Genomic DNA, 17,699 nt, shown 5'->3' on the forward strand with positions numbered 1-17,699 from the left:
ATCTTATGCAGCTATGTTTGGGAATATTGTAATACGAGACACAGAAGATTCTTTTATTGACCCATCCAATGTACATCACAAACACACACTTTGGAACCCCCTCTGCTTGTTTAAATGTGACTATTCAAACTGTTTGCAAACGACCTGTTTCTAACCTGCGCCTGTGGCTGCATACACAAGCATGCATTTGAAGCACCCACACGCCCCAAGAATCCTGGGAACTCTAGTTTGCTAAGGGTGTTGGGAAACATAGCTCTGTAAGGGATAAAATGCAGCTCCCGGGATTCTTGGGGAGCGGCGTGCGCTTAGAACACGTGCAGCCGCCACCTATTTCTCTCCTATTTCTTTGCAGCGTTTTCCAAAATAGCGCGCACCTGCCAACAATGAGAACAATTGCGATTTTCAGTCCTGCCGTTGCTCCCCTCCCAGTCCTCCTGGACACTTCTCCCCTTCCGCGCACCAAAACGCGTGCTGTTCTCCGCCTCCTCCTCCTCCGTCCGCGTTTCCACACAGCTAATCCGGTGAGTAATTGGCGTGTGTCACTCCGTGTCGGCGTGCAAGGAACGAGGGACACCTTCCCACCCGCGCCCCTTACCTCTTCCGAAGCTGCCGGCGAACTGAAAGGCAGCGAAGAAAAAGTTCCCTCGCAGCCTGGCAGGCCCCGCCTACGTGGGGGCGGGGCCAGGGCGCCAGTGGGCGGGGCCTTGCGCCTTGACCCCTCCTCCCACTCCCCTCGGTCCCCTTTTCCCTTACAGGAGTCGAACCGAGAGGGGGCGGAGATTGGGCTGAAGCCCCGCCTCCTTTCCTTTTTTTAACAAAAGAGGCAAGTGCGAGGGGCGGAGCCTGGCGAGTGGGAAGCCGTCTATTAAAACCCTTGGCGCTGGCGGGAGCCGGGCAGTCACCGGAGGCAGCGCACCTGGGACGGGGCAAGGAGAGGAGGGGAAGTCCCGGAGGCGCCTCTTTCCGATGCGAGCAGAGGGAGCGCAGCGAGGGCCGGGCTGGGGGCGCAGGGGTCCGCGATGCTGGAGAATGGCTCCTTAAGGAACTGCTGCGGGCTGGGCGGCCGAGGGGGCTTCGGCTTCTCCCAGCGAGGGGAGGCCGAGGCGGCGGCGGATGCAGAAGCGGAGGCGGCCGGAGGAGAAGCAGCCGCAGGGGCGGCTGCTGGGGCAGCAGATCCCCGGCCGGGCTGGGTAGTCGCGGCGCTGTCCAGCGTGCTGATCTTCACCACCGTGGTGGATATCGCGGGCAGCCTGCTAGTCATTATCTCGGTGTTCAAGAACCGCAAGCTCAGGAATTCAGGTAACAGGAGGACGCGCGCGGGTGCGTGAAGTGAGCGCGTGCGGGGCAGGGCTTGAGCCCTTTGCGCGCGTCCCAGCAGCGATGGGACTGGGAGAGGGTTTGCGCATGGCGTTGTGCAGCCTTATTTTGGGGATGCGAGGTTCTGGCTGCTTCTGACAGGCTGAGAGAGCAGTTGTGCGGGTGGCGATTTGCCTCCAGGGATCGATCCCTTCTTACTTCTCTTCTGGAACACAGAGGGAGAAAGTATGCAGAACCACCGGAGCCTGCCAAAAGTTTGCTCGCTCGTTTATTTAAGATACATTGCACACTGCTAACCGCCCAAATAGAACCTGACTCTCCACCTCGGATCTCATCCTAATACAATCCCATACTTCTAAAGGAATATTAGATTCCACCGTGCTCCCCGTTTTTACTTTCTGAAGTCCCAAGTGTCAAACCTCCCTCCAAGTCCCACAAGCCTCTATCTGGTTCGTAAGATAAGCCCTGCTGGATCAGACCAAAAGGTCTAGTTAGTCCAGAATCCTTTTTCCAAGAGTGGCCAACTAGATTCCTAAAGGAAGCTCACTAGCAAAGCTTAAAGGCTGTAGACGCCCCTTTCCTTGCTCCCTGGCAATGTCTGGTCAGTGGTCTACCCTCATAGAGTCTCCATAGAGCGAATAACTATTGATAGATCCATCTACTGTCATTCGACCTTAACTTGCAAACAGTCCAGCTTCGTTCCGTGTTGTACTTTGTCAGCCCTAAAAGCTACAGGGCACACACTGTGATTCTGCAACTTTGCAATGAACTTGACTGAACTGTTGTGCCACAACTATGCTGCGTCCAGCTATGATACGAACCTCAACACTATTCGAGACCTTCTGTTGATCTTTATACCTACACAACGCATTGAACTGAGGGACCGTCCTCTCTCTACCCTGGTCCCAGTTTGCACATAATCAAGCTGTGTTGGACATGTTCAGCCTTGTGTATAAAGAGACAGTTGCTGTCCCTTCCAATATACCTGCCTGAAGATCAATACATGCTCTAGATACAAATCTTATCGAGTTCACACACGGAAGGGGTGGGGGCTAAAGAGACCGGGGGAGTGGGTTGATGTCACACAATTCTTACCAGATCTACTTAGAAATAAGTTCTACTGGCTATAAACAGTTTAGTTTCCTTTTGTGTGAGTTATCATTCCATCCTTGTTGCAGTCTCCTGAAGTAACCCTAAAACTGTTTACCAGGAAGTAAGCCCCATTGCTCTCAATGGCACATAGCAGCCAAGCTTATATATCTGGTTGTCAAGTTCACACTGTGCTCACCTACCATCTGCAATAGCAAACAGAGTTAAGCTGCTTTGAAATCCTGTTGGCTTCAGGAGGATAGAGTTAAACACAATGTTGAACTCTCCCATTAAATGCAGTGGATCTTTAACATGCTTAGGCTGGGCCGGATTGTGCCCAGTGGTTGCCAGTTTTGTCTTGTATTTTTCAATAGCCTTGGCCATTTTATGAATGGTGGGATTAAAGCAGGGGAGCTCTCCGTAGTTTAGCGCTTAGATCCCGTGGGAAACTGACAGCAATTCATTTCCTGCAGTGTTTGCAAAACTCTCCCCCTGTGGGGAGTTCTTCTTAACTGCAGGCTGTCGGAATGAATGGAAATCCGTGAGCTTTTCAGCACTCCGTGGTAGACGGACTGGACAGCTCCAGCACTTGTGACCTCACCCATATTGAATGGGGAGCGTGAAGGAGCTGAAGATGGGGATGACCCCCCCCCCCCCCCCGTTTTAGGAGAGCTTTGTAAAAGTAGGTTAGATAGGTGGTGGGAGTCTCCATTTCATCCTTAAAGGAGACGAAATCGCTTCACTTTTACTTTGTTGGTGTCAATAAATCTCAGAGAGGAGCTCTCTTCAAATATCCACAGAGCTGTCACTCTGAAGATGACGGAGCTGGATTGTTCTTTCGTTGCTCCGGAGGGCTGGACTAGAAACAATGTAAGGAAGCAGATTTGAATTAAACATTAGGAGAAGCTTCCTAATGATAAGGTGGTAAGCTCTCTTTTTCTGGAGTTATTTAAGCAGAGGCTGGCCAGCCATCTGTCAGTGATGTCACTGGATCCTCCATTGCAGATTCTGCACTGAACAAGGGGTTCGCCTAAATGGCCTCTATGGTCCTTACCAGCTCTACAATCCTAAGCTTCAGTGCTTAGTCTATTGCAGCAAACACAGAAGGAATCTCTGGGATGCCACACGACCAACAGATTTAATATATTGTTGGGGCATTGCTCTTGCCGCAATGTATCTGCTAGGCTGTAAGGGGTCCAAAGACTCTCTCTTGTCTGTGGGGTCGGTGGGATGCTTGCTCTGTTGATGGGTAGTAAGAGAGAGCTGACAGCAGTGTGGTGTAGTGGGCGGAGTGTTGGACTTAGTCTGGGTGAATCTGGGTTCAAATCTACATTCTCTTACAGAGTTGATTAAGTAACAGTGGGTCAGAGCACATCCCTCAACCAAACCTCCCTCAAAGTGTCGCAAAAATGGAGGGGGCACACAGATTGTGTGCACTTTCTGAGCTCATTGGAAGAAGGATGGGATAAAAACATTGGGTGGGCAACAGGCACTCAGCATATGCTCTGGGACACTCTCATCTTCTCTTTCATCATATGTTATGGGGTTGGTTCCAGGCATTGGAAGAAGATGCCAGGGCCAGGGACAAGTTAGCTTCTGCTTATTTGTTATAGCTATACAGTGGCACCTCGGGTTACATACGCTTCAGGTTACAGACTCCGCTAACCCAGAAATATTACCTCTGGTTAAAAACTTTGCTTCAGGATAAGAACAGAAATCATGCTCTGGCAGCGCGGCAGCAGCAGGAGGCCCCATTAGCTAAAGTGGTGCTTCAGTTTAAGAACAGTTTCAGGTTAAGAACAGACCTCTGGAACGAATTAAGTTCTTAACCCGAGGTACCACTGTATAGATGTAGAGTAGATGAGAGCATTTCCTGAGTGCCTGTTGCTCACTCAGTGGTGAATAACTGTATAACGTGCCTCCACGTATCAGGGACTAGAATTGAAGTCTGAAGAGGATGGCATTTTGAGGGAGATCAGAGTCCCAGAAGAATCTCTTTCTCTAGAAATAGTGTGCCATATCTTAAACACTGCCAAGTGAATAACGAAGTCTTGAGGAGAAGTCACTCTCTTTGAAGTGGTGTGGACTCTCCAGTTCAGCAAATGTTGCTAGCTTGAACTAAACTGGGTGCCTGTAAGGTTTGCTTTACAATGAAGGATCTTGGGTGGTATTAGGGGATGGCAAAGGGAGGCAGTGGGTGGGGGCATCCATCCACTTCTTGTGCAAAATATTTCCCATGAAGAGAGTGTACCTAAAGAACATGAAGGATCTTGGCATTTGAATCATTGAACTGAAATGTAATATGAAGTCTATAACTTGGTCCCTAACAGAACTGGCTTATCTTGCAGCCAAAATGGGAGTAACCTTTGTCCATCTACCCGTTGCTTAACAATAGCTCATCTCTGACCATCTGGTCTATGGATTGGAGCTGATGGGAGTCAAGTCCAGCAACAGATCAGGACTGACCATAGTCCCATCCTTGCCTTCCAGAGGATTGAGACAACATATATATTTGAATACCCAGACAACCAGTTTCCTCCATCATTGAAATAAACACATATTCTTCTTCAATTTACCTTGAATTCATCTTCCTCTGTTTTTTCCCCCATGTAGAATTTTAGATTGTAAGCTATTTGCGGGCAGAAAACTACTCCTGTTGTTATCTGTAAAGAACCAGCCATGCTGAAGTTACTATCAATGAACTGACAATATCCCCCACCAATTCATCACCCTGCTGGGGGCAAAAAAATGGGGGGGGGGGCATCTTTAATAATTTGGACTGCCACATTTTCCAAAAGATTTTGAGAGGTTGTGCAGCAGTAGCACATTAAGACGCTCACTTGGTGGCTGTCTTGGCCTGCTGTGACCCCATCCCTTAATGCCTCATATGTGATGTTGCCAGTGGGGGCTGCGTTTGTGGGAGGGGGGCTTAGTCAGTTGGTTCTTGTTTTTATTAAGTACAGTCATACCTTGGGTTAAAGTAGCTTCAGGTTGAGCATTTTCAGGTTCCATGGCGACCTGGAAGTAACGGAACGGGTTACTTCCAGGTTTCGCCGCTCGTGCATGCGCAGACGCTCAAAATACATCACGTGCATGCGCAGAAGCGGCGAATTGTGATCCGCTCAGATGAGGGTTGCGTTCTGCTCAGGATGTGAACGGGGTCTGGAACGGATCCCGTTCGCATCCAGAGGTACCACTTTACAGTGGAACCTCAGGTTACATACGCTTCAGGTCACATACGCTTCAGGTTACAGACGCCGCTAACCCAGAAATAGTGCTTCAGGTTAAGAACTTTGCTTTAGGATGTGAACAGAAATCATGCTCTGGTGGTGTGGCAGCAGCAGGAGGCCCCATTAGCTAAAGTGGTGCTTCAGGTTAAGAACAGTTTCAGGTTAAGTATGGACCTCCGGAAAGAATTAAGTACTTAACCCGAGGTACCACTGTACTTTGTGTTTTTATGCTGAGAAGCTGACAAAGGGCGGTGTACAAATTTAATAAATAAATTAAATAATAAAGACAGTGATCCACAGGAAACCCGACTGCCATTTGCTCCAGCCGAGCTCTGAAGAGCGGTTTTCGTCAAGATGAAAGCAGTAGAAGAACAAGAGGGTGTTTGGATAAGCCCATTGTCTACAAAGACTTGCAGCAGTTCGGTGAGGTTTCAGATAGGAGTTTCTCTCAGCTGTACCTGGAACCTACTAGGGATGTACCTGGGACCTTCTTCTTATGAAGCAGATGCACTACCATTGAGCTAGTGGGATGCAGGTGGCACTGTGGTCTAAACCACTGAGCCTCTTGGGCTTGCCGATCAAAAGGTTGGCAGTTCGAATCCCCATGATGGGGTAAGCTCCCATTGCTCGGTCCCAGCTCCTGCCAACCCAGCAGTTCGAAAGCACACCAGTCCAAGTAGATAAATAGGTACTGCTGCAGCTGGAAGGTAAACAGCATTTCTGTGCACTCTGGTTTCTGTCACGGTGTTCCATTGCACCAGAAGCAGTTTAGTCATGCTGGTCACAGGACCCGAAAGCTGTCTGTGGACAAACGCCGGCTCCCTCGGCCTGAAAGCGAGATGAGCGCCGCAGCTGCCTAGTCACCTTTGACTGGACTTAACCGTCCAGGGGTCCTTTACCACTGAGCTACATTTTTCCATGGAGACCGCATAAAACAGCACCGTGGGGACTGAACCTGCTGAGCTCCCCTGGAATACTGACTGAGTGTTGCAAGGGAGAAAATCTGAGCCCTGGGTAGGAGAGGAAATTGAATGGTGTGACTGGAGAATAAGCGTGGAAGGGGAGGCACATTGCTGTTAAAAAAAAAAAGGTATGAGACAACCATCTCTTTATCTTGGAGAGGTCATTTTCTGGTCCACCCCCGAGAAGGTTTATTTTTAAACATCCCAAGGATGGAGGTGAGAGTTCTCTGCAGAAATCAATGGCGAAATCAAAGGTTTTAATGTAGCTCGCTGTTCCTAAAGGTGGCACAGTGGGTCAGTGAATCTGGCTGTTAACCAGAAGGTTGGTGGTTTGAGCCCACCAAGGAATGGCTGTGGGCAAGACTCCTGAATTGAAGGGGTTGGACTGGATGACCTTTAGGGTCCCTTCCAACTCTACAATTCTATGATTCTATGACTGAGCACCACTTGTGCCCCCTTCTCTGCAAAAAACACCTGAAATCATCCAATGGGAACTGAGCATGCTCAGTGGGCATAGAATGCTAATTAATATGGATGGCGGAGGAGAACAGGAAGCCGTGGAGAATGGGATTTGGAATGGATTGTCCAGAATGCATTGCAGGGGGTTATTATTATTATTATTATTTTATATATTGAATTTATATACCGCCTTATACCCAGAGGTCTCAGGGCGATTCACTGAACAAAATCAAAATATAAAACTACAAAATATATAATCAAAATAAAAACAATAACCCCCTCCAAAAAAAACCCCCACATTTTAAAAGGGCATAGGATGTCAATCAAATAAACTAAAGGCCTGGTTAAAAAGGAATGCTTTTGCCTGGCACCTAAAGGTGTATAATGAAGGCGCCAGGGAAACTTCCTTGGGGAGAGCATTCTACAGACAGGGAGCCACTGCAGAGAAGGGCCGTTCACCCTCTGGACCTGAAGCTCATGGACCACTGGGAGTTGAGAGTAGATTTCATGCTCTTTATTCAGCTCATAGTGGTGAGGAGGAATGAAAGTTCCCCCAAAATATCTGCTTTATATACATTATTTACACAATGGGCTGCATGTGATTGGCTAATTCCAGGATTCTCCTGTAGGCCAATCAGGTTGTGGATTCACTTCCACCTGGAGCTGGATTGGGTGGCTCCTGTGGACCAGTCATGATGCTGTATTGTTCTAGGACCAATCAGACTGCTGCATTTTGAATCCTATTCAACTCAGTACATAACAGTAATTTTATCCAAATCTCTATATTGAAACCTTTTTTTGTTTTAGGCAAGGCTACGCAAGCATGTCATTTTCTTATGTATGGGGAACACTCGGAGATGAGGTGTGACTGAGTCTAGCTTTGCTGCAGACGTTCAGCCCAGAAGTGAGGCTAAAACAGGAAAGTGGAGAAGGGACCTGGTTTACACATGATAGCAGGATGAGGCTGTAGAGTCCTGAGCAGTGTTAGAAATTGGGATAGAAAAGCTGGGAGCCAAATGGCTCCTGGGACCTGTGTTGTGGGCACCAAAACAGGATATCTGGTTGCCATTGGGGGCAGCAGCACATTTTATTTATTATTTTGATAAGCATGAACTAATACGCAATTCACATAAGTGACACATTGTTAATACCACGTTTTTAACATAAATTGTTGATGCTTGTTAAATATTGTGTTTACAATAAAAAATATTGGTACTGCAGTTTTCTTTTTTTTAAAATAACTTTTTATTCAAAATTGAAACAAAACATATTATCCAGAAACATATCATCCTTATTTCCACCCCATTTTTCCTCCCTCCCCCTCCCTCCCCCCACAGAACCCCCACCCCACCCCCCGACTTCCCTCAGTTCCAGTCTTTGATTTCTCTAGAAATGCTATTTTCTGCATGTTACACAGTTGTATAGATCCTCAAACTATTTAGCTGATTATTATCAATAAAAAGTTTGTGAATGTTTATTCAAAACCAGCCAAGGAGTCCATTTCGCTTTGTTGTGTCTTCAAATACTTTGTAAAGGGTTCCCATTCATCTTTAAAGTCACAGTTATCCTTGTCCCATAGCTTGTATGTTAGTTTTGCCAGTTCTGGTACTGCAGTTTTCAAAACACTCTCACTCTTTATTGTTAAACTCCCTAACATATTGTCTATCAAAGCACAGACATTTCAGTAATCCTTGAGTGTCAGCCAGGCACAGAAAATGGCACCCAGACTTTTTGAGGCGATCGCAAGCGGAGAATCTTTAGATGCCAAATGCGCCTGGCTCCCTGCTAATTTCGAACCCTGGTCCTGAGGTGAGTGGAAGGCACCATATTAGCAGCCCTTAGCTATAATGTCATATCATATATCATATCATAACATCATATCATATCATTGGTTTAAAGAGGTATGCAGAGCAGCCAGAACATAAACACAAAGGACTTAATATGCTTAATTTTTTTTAAAATAATATTTATTCCAGTTTTAAAGATTACAAAAAGAAAACACTAAATTAAGCAAGAAAAAACAAGACAATACATCACCATAAATACAGACAAGCAAAAAATAAAAAAAACCCAGAAAAATACAAACAATTAAGAAAAAAACGAAAAAAACAAACAACTCAAACCTTCCCATAACTTATCTTTCATTTGCTTGTTTCCTTGACCTCCTCACACCTCCCTTTTTTGTATTCTAGTTCAATTAGATATTTCAGCAAATCCTTTCCATCTTTGTTTTTATCCTAATAATTTATCTTAACATACTGTAATTTTACACTCTCTTCTTTCACCAATTAACTATCCATTTTGACTTAATCCTTTATATCATTTCTGCTAAAACCACATAACTTCATTCCAACATCCTTCTAACATTCCTTAATTTTACAATGTTTCTGTAAATAAACTTTAAGTTTCTTCCAATCTTCTTCCACCGACTCTTCTCCTTGGTCTTGGATTCTGCCAGTCATTTCCGCCAGTTCCATATACCTTCATCTGCCATTCTTCCCGGGTGGGTAAATCTTGTGTCTTTTAATATGCTTAAAATTAATCAACTGTTGTTACTGCACAGAGGGCATTCCTTTGGCAAGATCTGCAAGGATGAGTAGCTTAGGATGCAGCAGATCTCTGGACCAGCTCAGCCAGCATTAAGTTTCCAACTCTTGCTCCATCAAAGATACAGTGGTACCTCAGGTTATAGATAGGCCCTTCAGGTTACAGACTCCGCTAACCCAGAAATACAGTGATACCTCTGGTTAAGTACTTAATTCGTTCCGGAGGTCCGTCCTTAACCTGAATGTTCTTAACCGGAGGTACCACTTTAACTAATGGGGCCACCCACTGCTGCCGCGCCGCCATCGTGCGATTTCCGTTCTCATCCTGAAGCAAAGTTCTTAACCTGAGGTACTATTTCTGGGTTAGCGGAGTCTGTAACCTGAAGCATCTGTACCCTGAGGTACTACTGTAGTACCTCGGGTTAAGAACTTTGCTTCAGGATGAAAACAGAAATTGTGCTCCGATGGCACGGTGGCAACAGGAGGCCCCATTAGCTAAAGTGGTACCTCAGGTTAAGACCTGTTTCAGGTTAAGAATGGACCTCCGGAACTAATTAAGTTCTTAATCTGAGGTACCACTGTATACCAGGATTACTTGCTCCTCCCAGCTGAGCTGAGGACGGTGTAAGTCCCCCCCCCCCGCCCGCCAAAGGGGGTGTTCGTGGTCATGGCAGCACCCATTGCAGCCAACTCCTAGAGGTCGAGGTGCCTTTGGCCCTCCCAATAAAATATTTGCGGGGGCCACACTCGCACCACGTTGATGGGCTTTGCCATTCAAATGGTGTCTCATGTGATTGATTATGCAGGGCTTACTTGGGTCTCCCCCAATATTTTATTCATGTTGGCACCCCTGGGACTTAGACTGGACCAGCTTAGTTATGTGACCTAGCAACTCAGCACTGAACACTGTTTTGAAGGCTTGCTTTCCCTCTGGCAGGTTTAGGCAGAGCAGCAGTCTTGCTGTTGAACAGAGTTTGGATCTCGTGTAACTCAGCTTACACTGGCTTGCTTCACAACAGCTTCTTGTGCCTAGGCTTGCCCTCTTGGGGTTCAGTATAGCAGAATACTCTCTGCATGCTTTCCCCTGTAAACCACAATTTTTTTTTTAAAAAAAAAGCTAGTTATTTAGGTGAAAACTGAAATTCAGGGAGCGGTTTGGCTTTCCCTCACCGCCTCCCTGCCATGGTTGCAGTTCTGCACTTCACATAAATGCATGCATGCACTTCCTTTCTAATACTCTTCCATATCAAAGCAGCAACTGATCCCTGCAAGAAGAAAGCTAGCTCATCAGGGATTGTGGCCCTCGTTTTATTTCTCTTTCTCTCCAATTTGCTGGTTTCCTATTTTCAGGCGCCCTGAAGCGGTACAATCCAGCCTGTCAACTCATTCTACATACAATAAAACACACTCTTTCTGCTGCGTATGTGGATCTTAGCCTCAGCTGCCAGTCATCAGGTGGTGAATCATCAAGCGCTCCCATGAATCAGCCTAAGAATTAATAGCTCAGCTATGCACTTAGAATTCCTCCAGATTGCGTGCAGAGGGAGTTCAGCCATTTTGGAAATGGAAGCAGAGAAGGAGGTGCAGGGGGAAAAATGCAGGTGGTTCTCAAAGAAAGGCATTTTAAAATTATTTCTGAAGAGCAAAATTAGAGCCTATTTGTATTGTGGAAGAAATGAGTCAGAGAATGACAGTTTCGAAAACAGCAAAGAAAGTTGGAGAGGATGCGCGGGGAGGGAGAAGTGTTGCTGAAAGGTAAAAGAGAAGTAGATTTCATTGGAGTTGAAAGAGCAATTTAGAAGAGAGAGCATGCAAAGGCATCCAGCTCGAGATAATTTCAGAAGCTGAGTAACGTCTCGACAAAACCTGCCTGGAAACGGCATCAGGCTCTGGCGGGAAAGAAAGGTATTGGTTTTTGGAAGGAGTCCAGCTTCTGGATTGTGTTTATTTAATTTCCAGTGTGCCTGCCGCACAGAGCCAGTGTGGTGTAGTGGTTAAGAGCGGTGGACTTGTAATCTGGTGAACCAGGTTTGATTCCCACATGCAGCGGCTGGGTGACCTTGGGTTAGTCACACTGAGGTCTCTTAGCCTCACTCATCTCACAGAGTGCTTGTTGTGGGGGGGAGAGAAAGGAGATTGTTAGCTGCTTTGAGACTCCTTAGTGTAGTGATGGGACACGGGTGGCGCTGTGGGTTAAACCACAGAGCCTAGGTCTTGCCGATCAGAAGGTCAGTGGTTCGGATCCCCCCGACGGGGTGGGCTCCCGTTGCTTGGTCCCTGCTCCTGCCAACTTGGCAGTTTGAAAGCACGTCAAAGTGCAAGTAGATAAATAGGTACCGCTCCGGCGGGAAGGTAAATGGCGTTCTGTGCACTGCTCTGGTTCTCCAGAAGCGGCTTAGTCGTGCTGGCCACATGACCCAGAAGCAGTATCCTGGTTCCCTCAGCCAATAAAGTGAGATGAGCGACGCAACCCCAGAGTCGGCCACGACTGGACCTAATGGTCAGGGGTCCCTTTACCTTTAGGGTAGTGATAAAGCAGGATATCAAATCCAAACTACTACTCCTCCTCCTCCTCCTCCTCTTCTTCTTCTTCTTCTTCTTCTTCTTCTTCTTCTTCTTCTTCTTCTTCTCCATCATTCAAGACAAGCCCCACACCAAGACTCCCCACCCTACAACAGAAGGCAGTTCACACAGATGATTAAAAACACAGGACTGGATCTATACCTAGAAAACAATCCTGACCCCTTGTCTGCATTGCTCAAAGGGGTTGGGATGCTGTAGAGATGTCCCTCTGCCACAGCTGCAGAGGTTTCCAGAGCACCTGTTGCAAGCAGAGTGAAGCACATGCTACTGCTGGCGAACTTGTAAGAGCCTGATATGGGGCATTGCGGAGGGTGGGAGTGGAACAGGGCAAGGGATGGACCAGCTAGATGCAGCGCTGGACTATTTTCCTAAGGAGGGGACCTTCTAGACCCAAGTGTTGGAGTAACCTGGAACTAGCACAGGGAGAAAATGGCGATGATGCCAAGTGAGCTTCCTTGGGATGAAGAAAAGGGCGCTGGTGGTGCTGTGGTCTAAATCACTGAGCCTCTTGGGCTTGCCAATCAGAAGGTTTGCAGTTCGAATCCACACAATGGAGTGATCTCCCGTTGCTCTGTCCCAGCTCCTGCCAACCTAGCAGTTCAAAAGCATGCCAGTGCAAGTAGATAAATAGGTACTACTGCAGCAGGAAGGTAAACAGCATTTCCATGCACTCTGGTTTCTGTCACAGTGTCCCGTTGTGCCAGAAAGGGTTTAGTCATGCTGGCCACATGACCTGGAAAGCTGTCTGAGGATAATTATTATTATTATTATTATTATTATTATTATTATTATTATTATTATTATTATTTATACCCTGCACTCTCCGGGCCAGAGCAGTACCCGTAAAATTACAATTAAAAAAACAAACAACCAATTTAAAATACAGGTTAAAATATACTTTAAAATGCAGCCTCTTTTTAATAGTAGCCCATAGTTCAAAACCATAAGGGGAGGGAAACATAAGGGTCAGACTGAGTCCAAACCAAAGGCCAGGTGGAACAGCTCTGTCTTGCAGACCCTGTGGAAAGATGTCAAGTCCCGCAGGGCCCTAGTCTTTTGTGACAGAGCGTTCCACCAACTCGGGGCCAGTACTGAAAAGGCCCTGGCCCTAGTTGAGACCAATCTAACCACCTTGCGACTTGGGACCTCCAAGGTGTTGTCATTTGTGGACCTTAAGGTCCTCCGTGGGGCATACCAGGAGAGGTGGTCCCATAGATATGTGGGTTCTAGGCCAGATGAAAGCCCTCTCCCTCGGCCTGAAAAGCGAGATGAGTGGCACATCCCATAGTCGCCGTTGACTGGACTCAACCGTCCAGGGGTCCTTTACCTTTTTACCTTACCTTGGGAAGAGCATTACAAAAAAGGGGAGCCACCACTGAAGAGGCCCGTTCTCATGTTGCCACCCTCCATGCCTTCCTAGTAAAAGACACGCAAATATTTCAGGGTGTGCAAAACTACCTGCGCTCAGTGAAGCACTTCCTCGCCGTGGCCCAGTCATGGAGCATGCCTCCTGATTGGACAGAGGAGCAGTGATTCCTGTGAGAGGTGCAATGGAAGTCTTGTCTGGGTGCAGGTGGTTCAATTTCTCAGTGTGAACAGGGCTCCAATGACCCTAACCATTCATACATGGAAAGCATGTAAGAGGAGGTCACGGAGATGCACCAGCTGGTCTTGAGCGTACTGTGCATCCCCAATCCCTGATGGCTATGTATCTCATGGCTGTTTAAAACTTCCCTAAATACATAATGATGTTGGCACAAAGGATCCCTTCAGATGACTGCTCCAGGTTTGGCTGGTGACCCTTGAGGTCCCACCCAACTCTACAGTTCTATGATTCTAAGAGCACTGCGGATCATGCAGAGAGGCAGCAAGGAACCTCCTTGGGGAGTAGACACTCTGGCTTATGGGAATCGCTCCTGAATGTGTTCTCTTCACTTGCTAACAGTTCTCTTGTGACACACTATTTGGGAGTTTTGGAACTACCGTTTACTAGACTCTCCGTCTCTTGCCCTGCACAACATTGGACTAGTGTAGTCATGCTGTTGGGACAAAATAATGTGTTCTGATGACTAGTGATTCAACCATCTGCCATCTAATGCAGCCAGAGTAAAAATGTTTGGCAGTTATCCCTATAAACACACAAGTCTTTACTCATTATTTTATTTGCTCCATGTGTCTGGAGATGGATGAGAGTTGTATGTGGCCCCGCCTTTATGCAATGACTTCCCCAGAGAGACTCACTTGGGTTTGAACTTTAGATCTTCGTGGTGCCAACAGAATACCTTTCTATTTGCCCAGAGCTGGCTTTTATTTGGTATTGATCCTGTGCTGTATTTTATCGGTTTTTTGTTGTTATTTGGATTTTGAACCCATTCATTCATTCATCCATTCATTTTTCCTTGTTTTGTCCTTGATGGAGAACCAAGCAGCTTACAGCTAAAATTGTTGTTGTTGTTTAGTCGTGTCCGACTCTTCATGACCCCATGGACCAGAGCACGCCAGGCACTCCTGTCTTCCACTGCCTCCCGCAGTTTGGTCAAACTCATGCTGGTAGCTTCGAGAACACTGTCCAACCATCTCGTCCTCTGTCATCCCCTTCTCCTTGTGCCCTCAATCTTTCCCAACATCAGGGTCCTTTCCAGGGAGTCTTCTCTTCTCATGAGATGACCAAAGTATTGGAGCCTCAGCTTCAGGATCTGTCCTTCCAGTGAGCACTCAGGGCTGATTTCCTTAAGCATGGGTAGGTTTGATCTTCTTGCAGTCCATGGGACTCTCAAGAGTCTTCTCCATCACCATAATTCAAAAGCATCAATTCTTTGGCGATCAGCCTTCTTTATGGTCCAGCTCTCACTTCCATACATCACTATTGGGAAAACCATAGTTTTAACTATACAGATCTTTGTCGGCAAGGTGATGTCTCTCCTTTTTAAGATGCTGTCTAGGTTTGTCATCGCTTAGAAACAACTAAAAACATAGGGGTGAGGGAAACAGCAATCAATAGGAGGTCCCAGGGTGGCTTACAACAATTCATAAATACAATATTAAAAGCAGTGGGAATGACCATAAGCACAGAAATTTTGGCTGGAATCTTTTCTGATCCTTAAGGATCTCCTTCACAGAGATATTGAAATGCAATCTGAAGGAGCACCTCCACCCTCATTATTCACCCCGGACTCTGAGGTCCTCCTCCGAGGGCCTTCTGGCAGTTCCCTCACTGCAAGAAGGGAACCAGGCAGAGGGCCTTCTCGGTAGTGGCGCTCGCCCTGAAATCGACCTCCCATCAGATGTCAAGGAAATAAAGAGCTATCTAACTTTTAGAAGACATCTGAAGGCATCCCTCTATAGGGAAGTTTTTAATGTTTGATGTTTTATTGTGCTTTTAATATTCTGTTGGGAGCGCTGGGGCAACCCAGTCCGATGGGCAGTGTATGAATAATAAAATTGTTGCTGTTATTATTACTATTATTATAAGCAAGCTTAGCTTTGTTCTCCTCCTTTTCTCCCTTGTAAGAATCTGATAAATCACCTCCTTAGGACAGTGCATGTGGAACTGGGGTTGCATTGGAAAGATGCACATGGCTGCAAATGGTTTGATAGGGTATAGGGTATGGTACTTGGCTTTGACTGATACACAACACTATAGTATGAGGCATTGAGAAACAAAACAAAACAAAGATACTTTCTATGTTGATTAGTTTTTGTTTTTATTTATTTATTTATTTATTTTTATTAACTGTCACCAGAGGAACATAGACCGCCTGTAACTCATCTATCTTTTTGGTTTGGTTATTTGAGTCCAATCCAGCAGAGCTCTTCATATGTTTGTTTAACTTGTGCTATAGTTGCAAATCTGCCTATGGAGTAGCGTTGAAGGAAGGAAAGCATTTACAAAGAGGGTTGTATTTAAACATCTGAAAGCTTTTCTTGCCATTGCATACAATAATTGGTATGAATCAGCAGCACTTTGCCGGTTACATAAATGTATCTAACCTCTTTTGTAAGACGTGGAGGAATATCTGATCTTTTGAAATAGTGGGGCTCGGGGAGAAATTGGTGCTTTCATTGTGTCTAATTCTGAAGGATAAATAATTTTGCCCAAGATAGAGCTGAATTAAAACTTCACTCAAAGGTTCAAAGAAACAAGCACAGATTGTCCAATCTTTATCTCTTTTTGGAGATGGGAGTGTGGAACTTATGATAAAAATTGCTCCCAAAACTTATTTGCGGCTGCAACGATGATGCTTCAAGTGAGCAATTCATTCCTTTGGCCGTCAGTGGACTGAATTCTTAGACTGGCCTGTTACTTTTGATGTTATATTTCATAGAAGATGAAGCTATTCTCTTGGCTATTAGCCATGATGACTATGTCTTCATAACACCTGTTTCTGGGGACCACCAACTGTTTCCTGGCTGAGATGTCAACATTCTGCAACTCTCCATATAAATCAGCACAAGCAAATTTTACCCAAATCTGTGTCCTTGTTTTTCAGCAATGCATTTCCTATTTTCTGTGGATCTGCAAGTGGGCTCACTAGAATAATATTAAGCCAACTGAAAACCATGTAGTCTTCTTTCATCTGCTTCTTCCTTTTCCCAGTTGGGCTGTAGCAAGATTTAGCAGCGGGGAGTTTCATCACCACATACAATGGAAATGCAGCTGTATGAATAACGCATTGAAGTTTGGTTGCACGCATCCTGGCTGCATTCCAGAGGGTGCGCTTTCATCCTATTGGAATCCATTTCAGCAAGCTTTAAGTGTGCACAACTTTCTCTGGACGGCTGCCAGAATATATTTTATCCTTGGTTGCTACACAAAGAGGTGTTGGCTGCAATCCTACTTCTGTTGAGCAGTCTGGATGCAATTCACTAGAGTGACAATCTTCAGGGTCCCCCCCCCCTTAATCTGTGGGTGGGTAAAAGGAAAAGTGTTGGTCATTGGGATGGAGAATACTGTTCAAGTATGAATGAAGCATGCACTGTCTGTACGTGCAAGGATCTATTTTATTTTGTGGGGGAGTGTCTCTCTTTTTAAGTTATATGGTGCTTCCATTTAAAACGACTTTCTTACTGAGGCCCCACAAGTTCCTGGTATGCAAATGGTTTTTTTATTCATAAGTTATAAAGTTTGCAGGCTAGAAATTCTTGCTTCCTTCTTCCCTTCCTTGCGAATGCTGTTGCGCTCAAGTCCTGCTTTCTTTTCTTTTTTAAAAATAATATTTATTACTTTTAAAACTTACAAAAAGGAAAAAGAAGAAAAAGGAAAAAAAGGAAAAAAAACAGCAAGAAAAGGAAAAAACAATACAATACAATATATAAACAATACTAAACACAACATTAACCTAAACAAAACAAAACAAAAACAATTTAAAAACATACATTGTACCATTTCAATAGTCTATCTTTCATACCCTTGTTTCATCGACCTCCTCTCACCTCCCTTTTTGTATTCCACTTCTATTAATTGTTTCAGCAATTCCTTTCCATCTTCCTCTATTTTCTGTCATATAAATAAC

At 45.7% G+C, this 17,699-nt stretch overlaps 1 protein-coding gene across 1 annotated transcript in view; it reads left to right on the forward strand.

The window, feature by feature from the left end:
• Window positions 1-798: 798 nt before the first annotated feature.
• MTNR1B (melatonin receptor 1B) overlaps window positions 799-17,699 on the forward strand; it is a 38,140-nt gene continuing 21,239 nt past the window's right edge. Inside the window, exon 1 of the mRNA XM_079973996.1 lies at window positions 799-1,299. Within this exon, the coding sequence (XP_079830122.1) occupies window positions 1,020-1,299 (280 nt within the window). The 5' untranslated portion in view covers window positions 799-1,019. The remainder of the gene's footprint in view (window positions 1,300-17,699) is intronic.

The sequence above is a fragment of the Podarcis cretensis genome, assembly GCF_951804945.1.
Source record: "Podarcis cretensis genome assembly, chromosome: 4".
Lineage (NCBI taxonomy): Eukaryota > Metazoa > Chordata > Lepidosauria > Squamata > Lacertidae > Podarcis > Podarcis cretensis.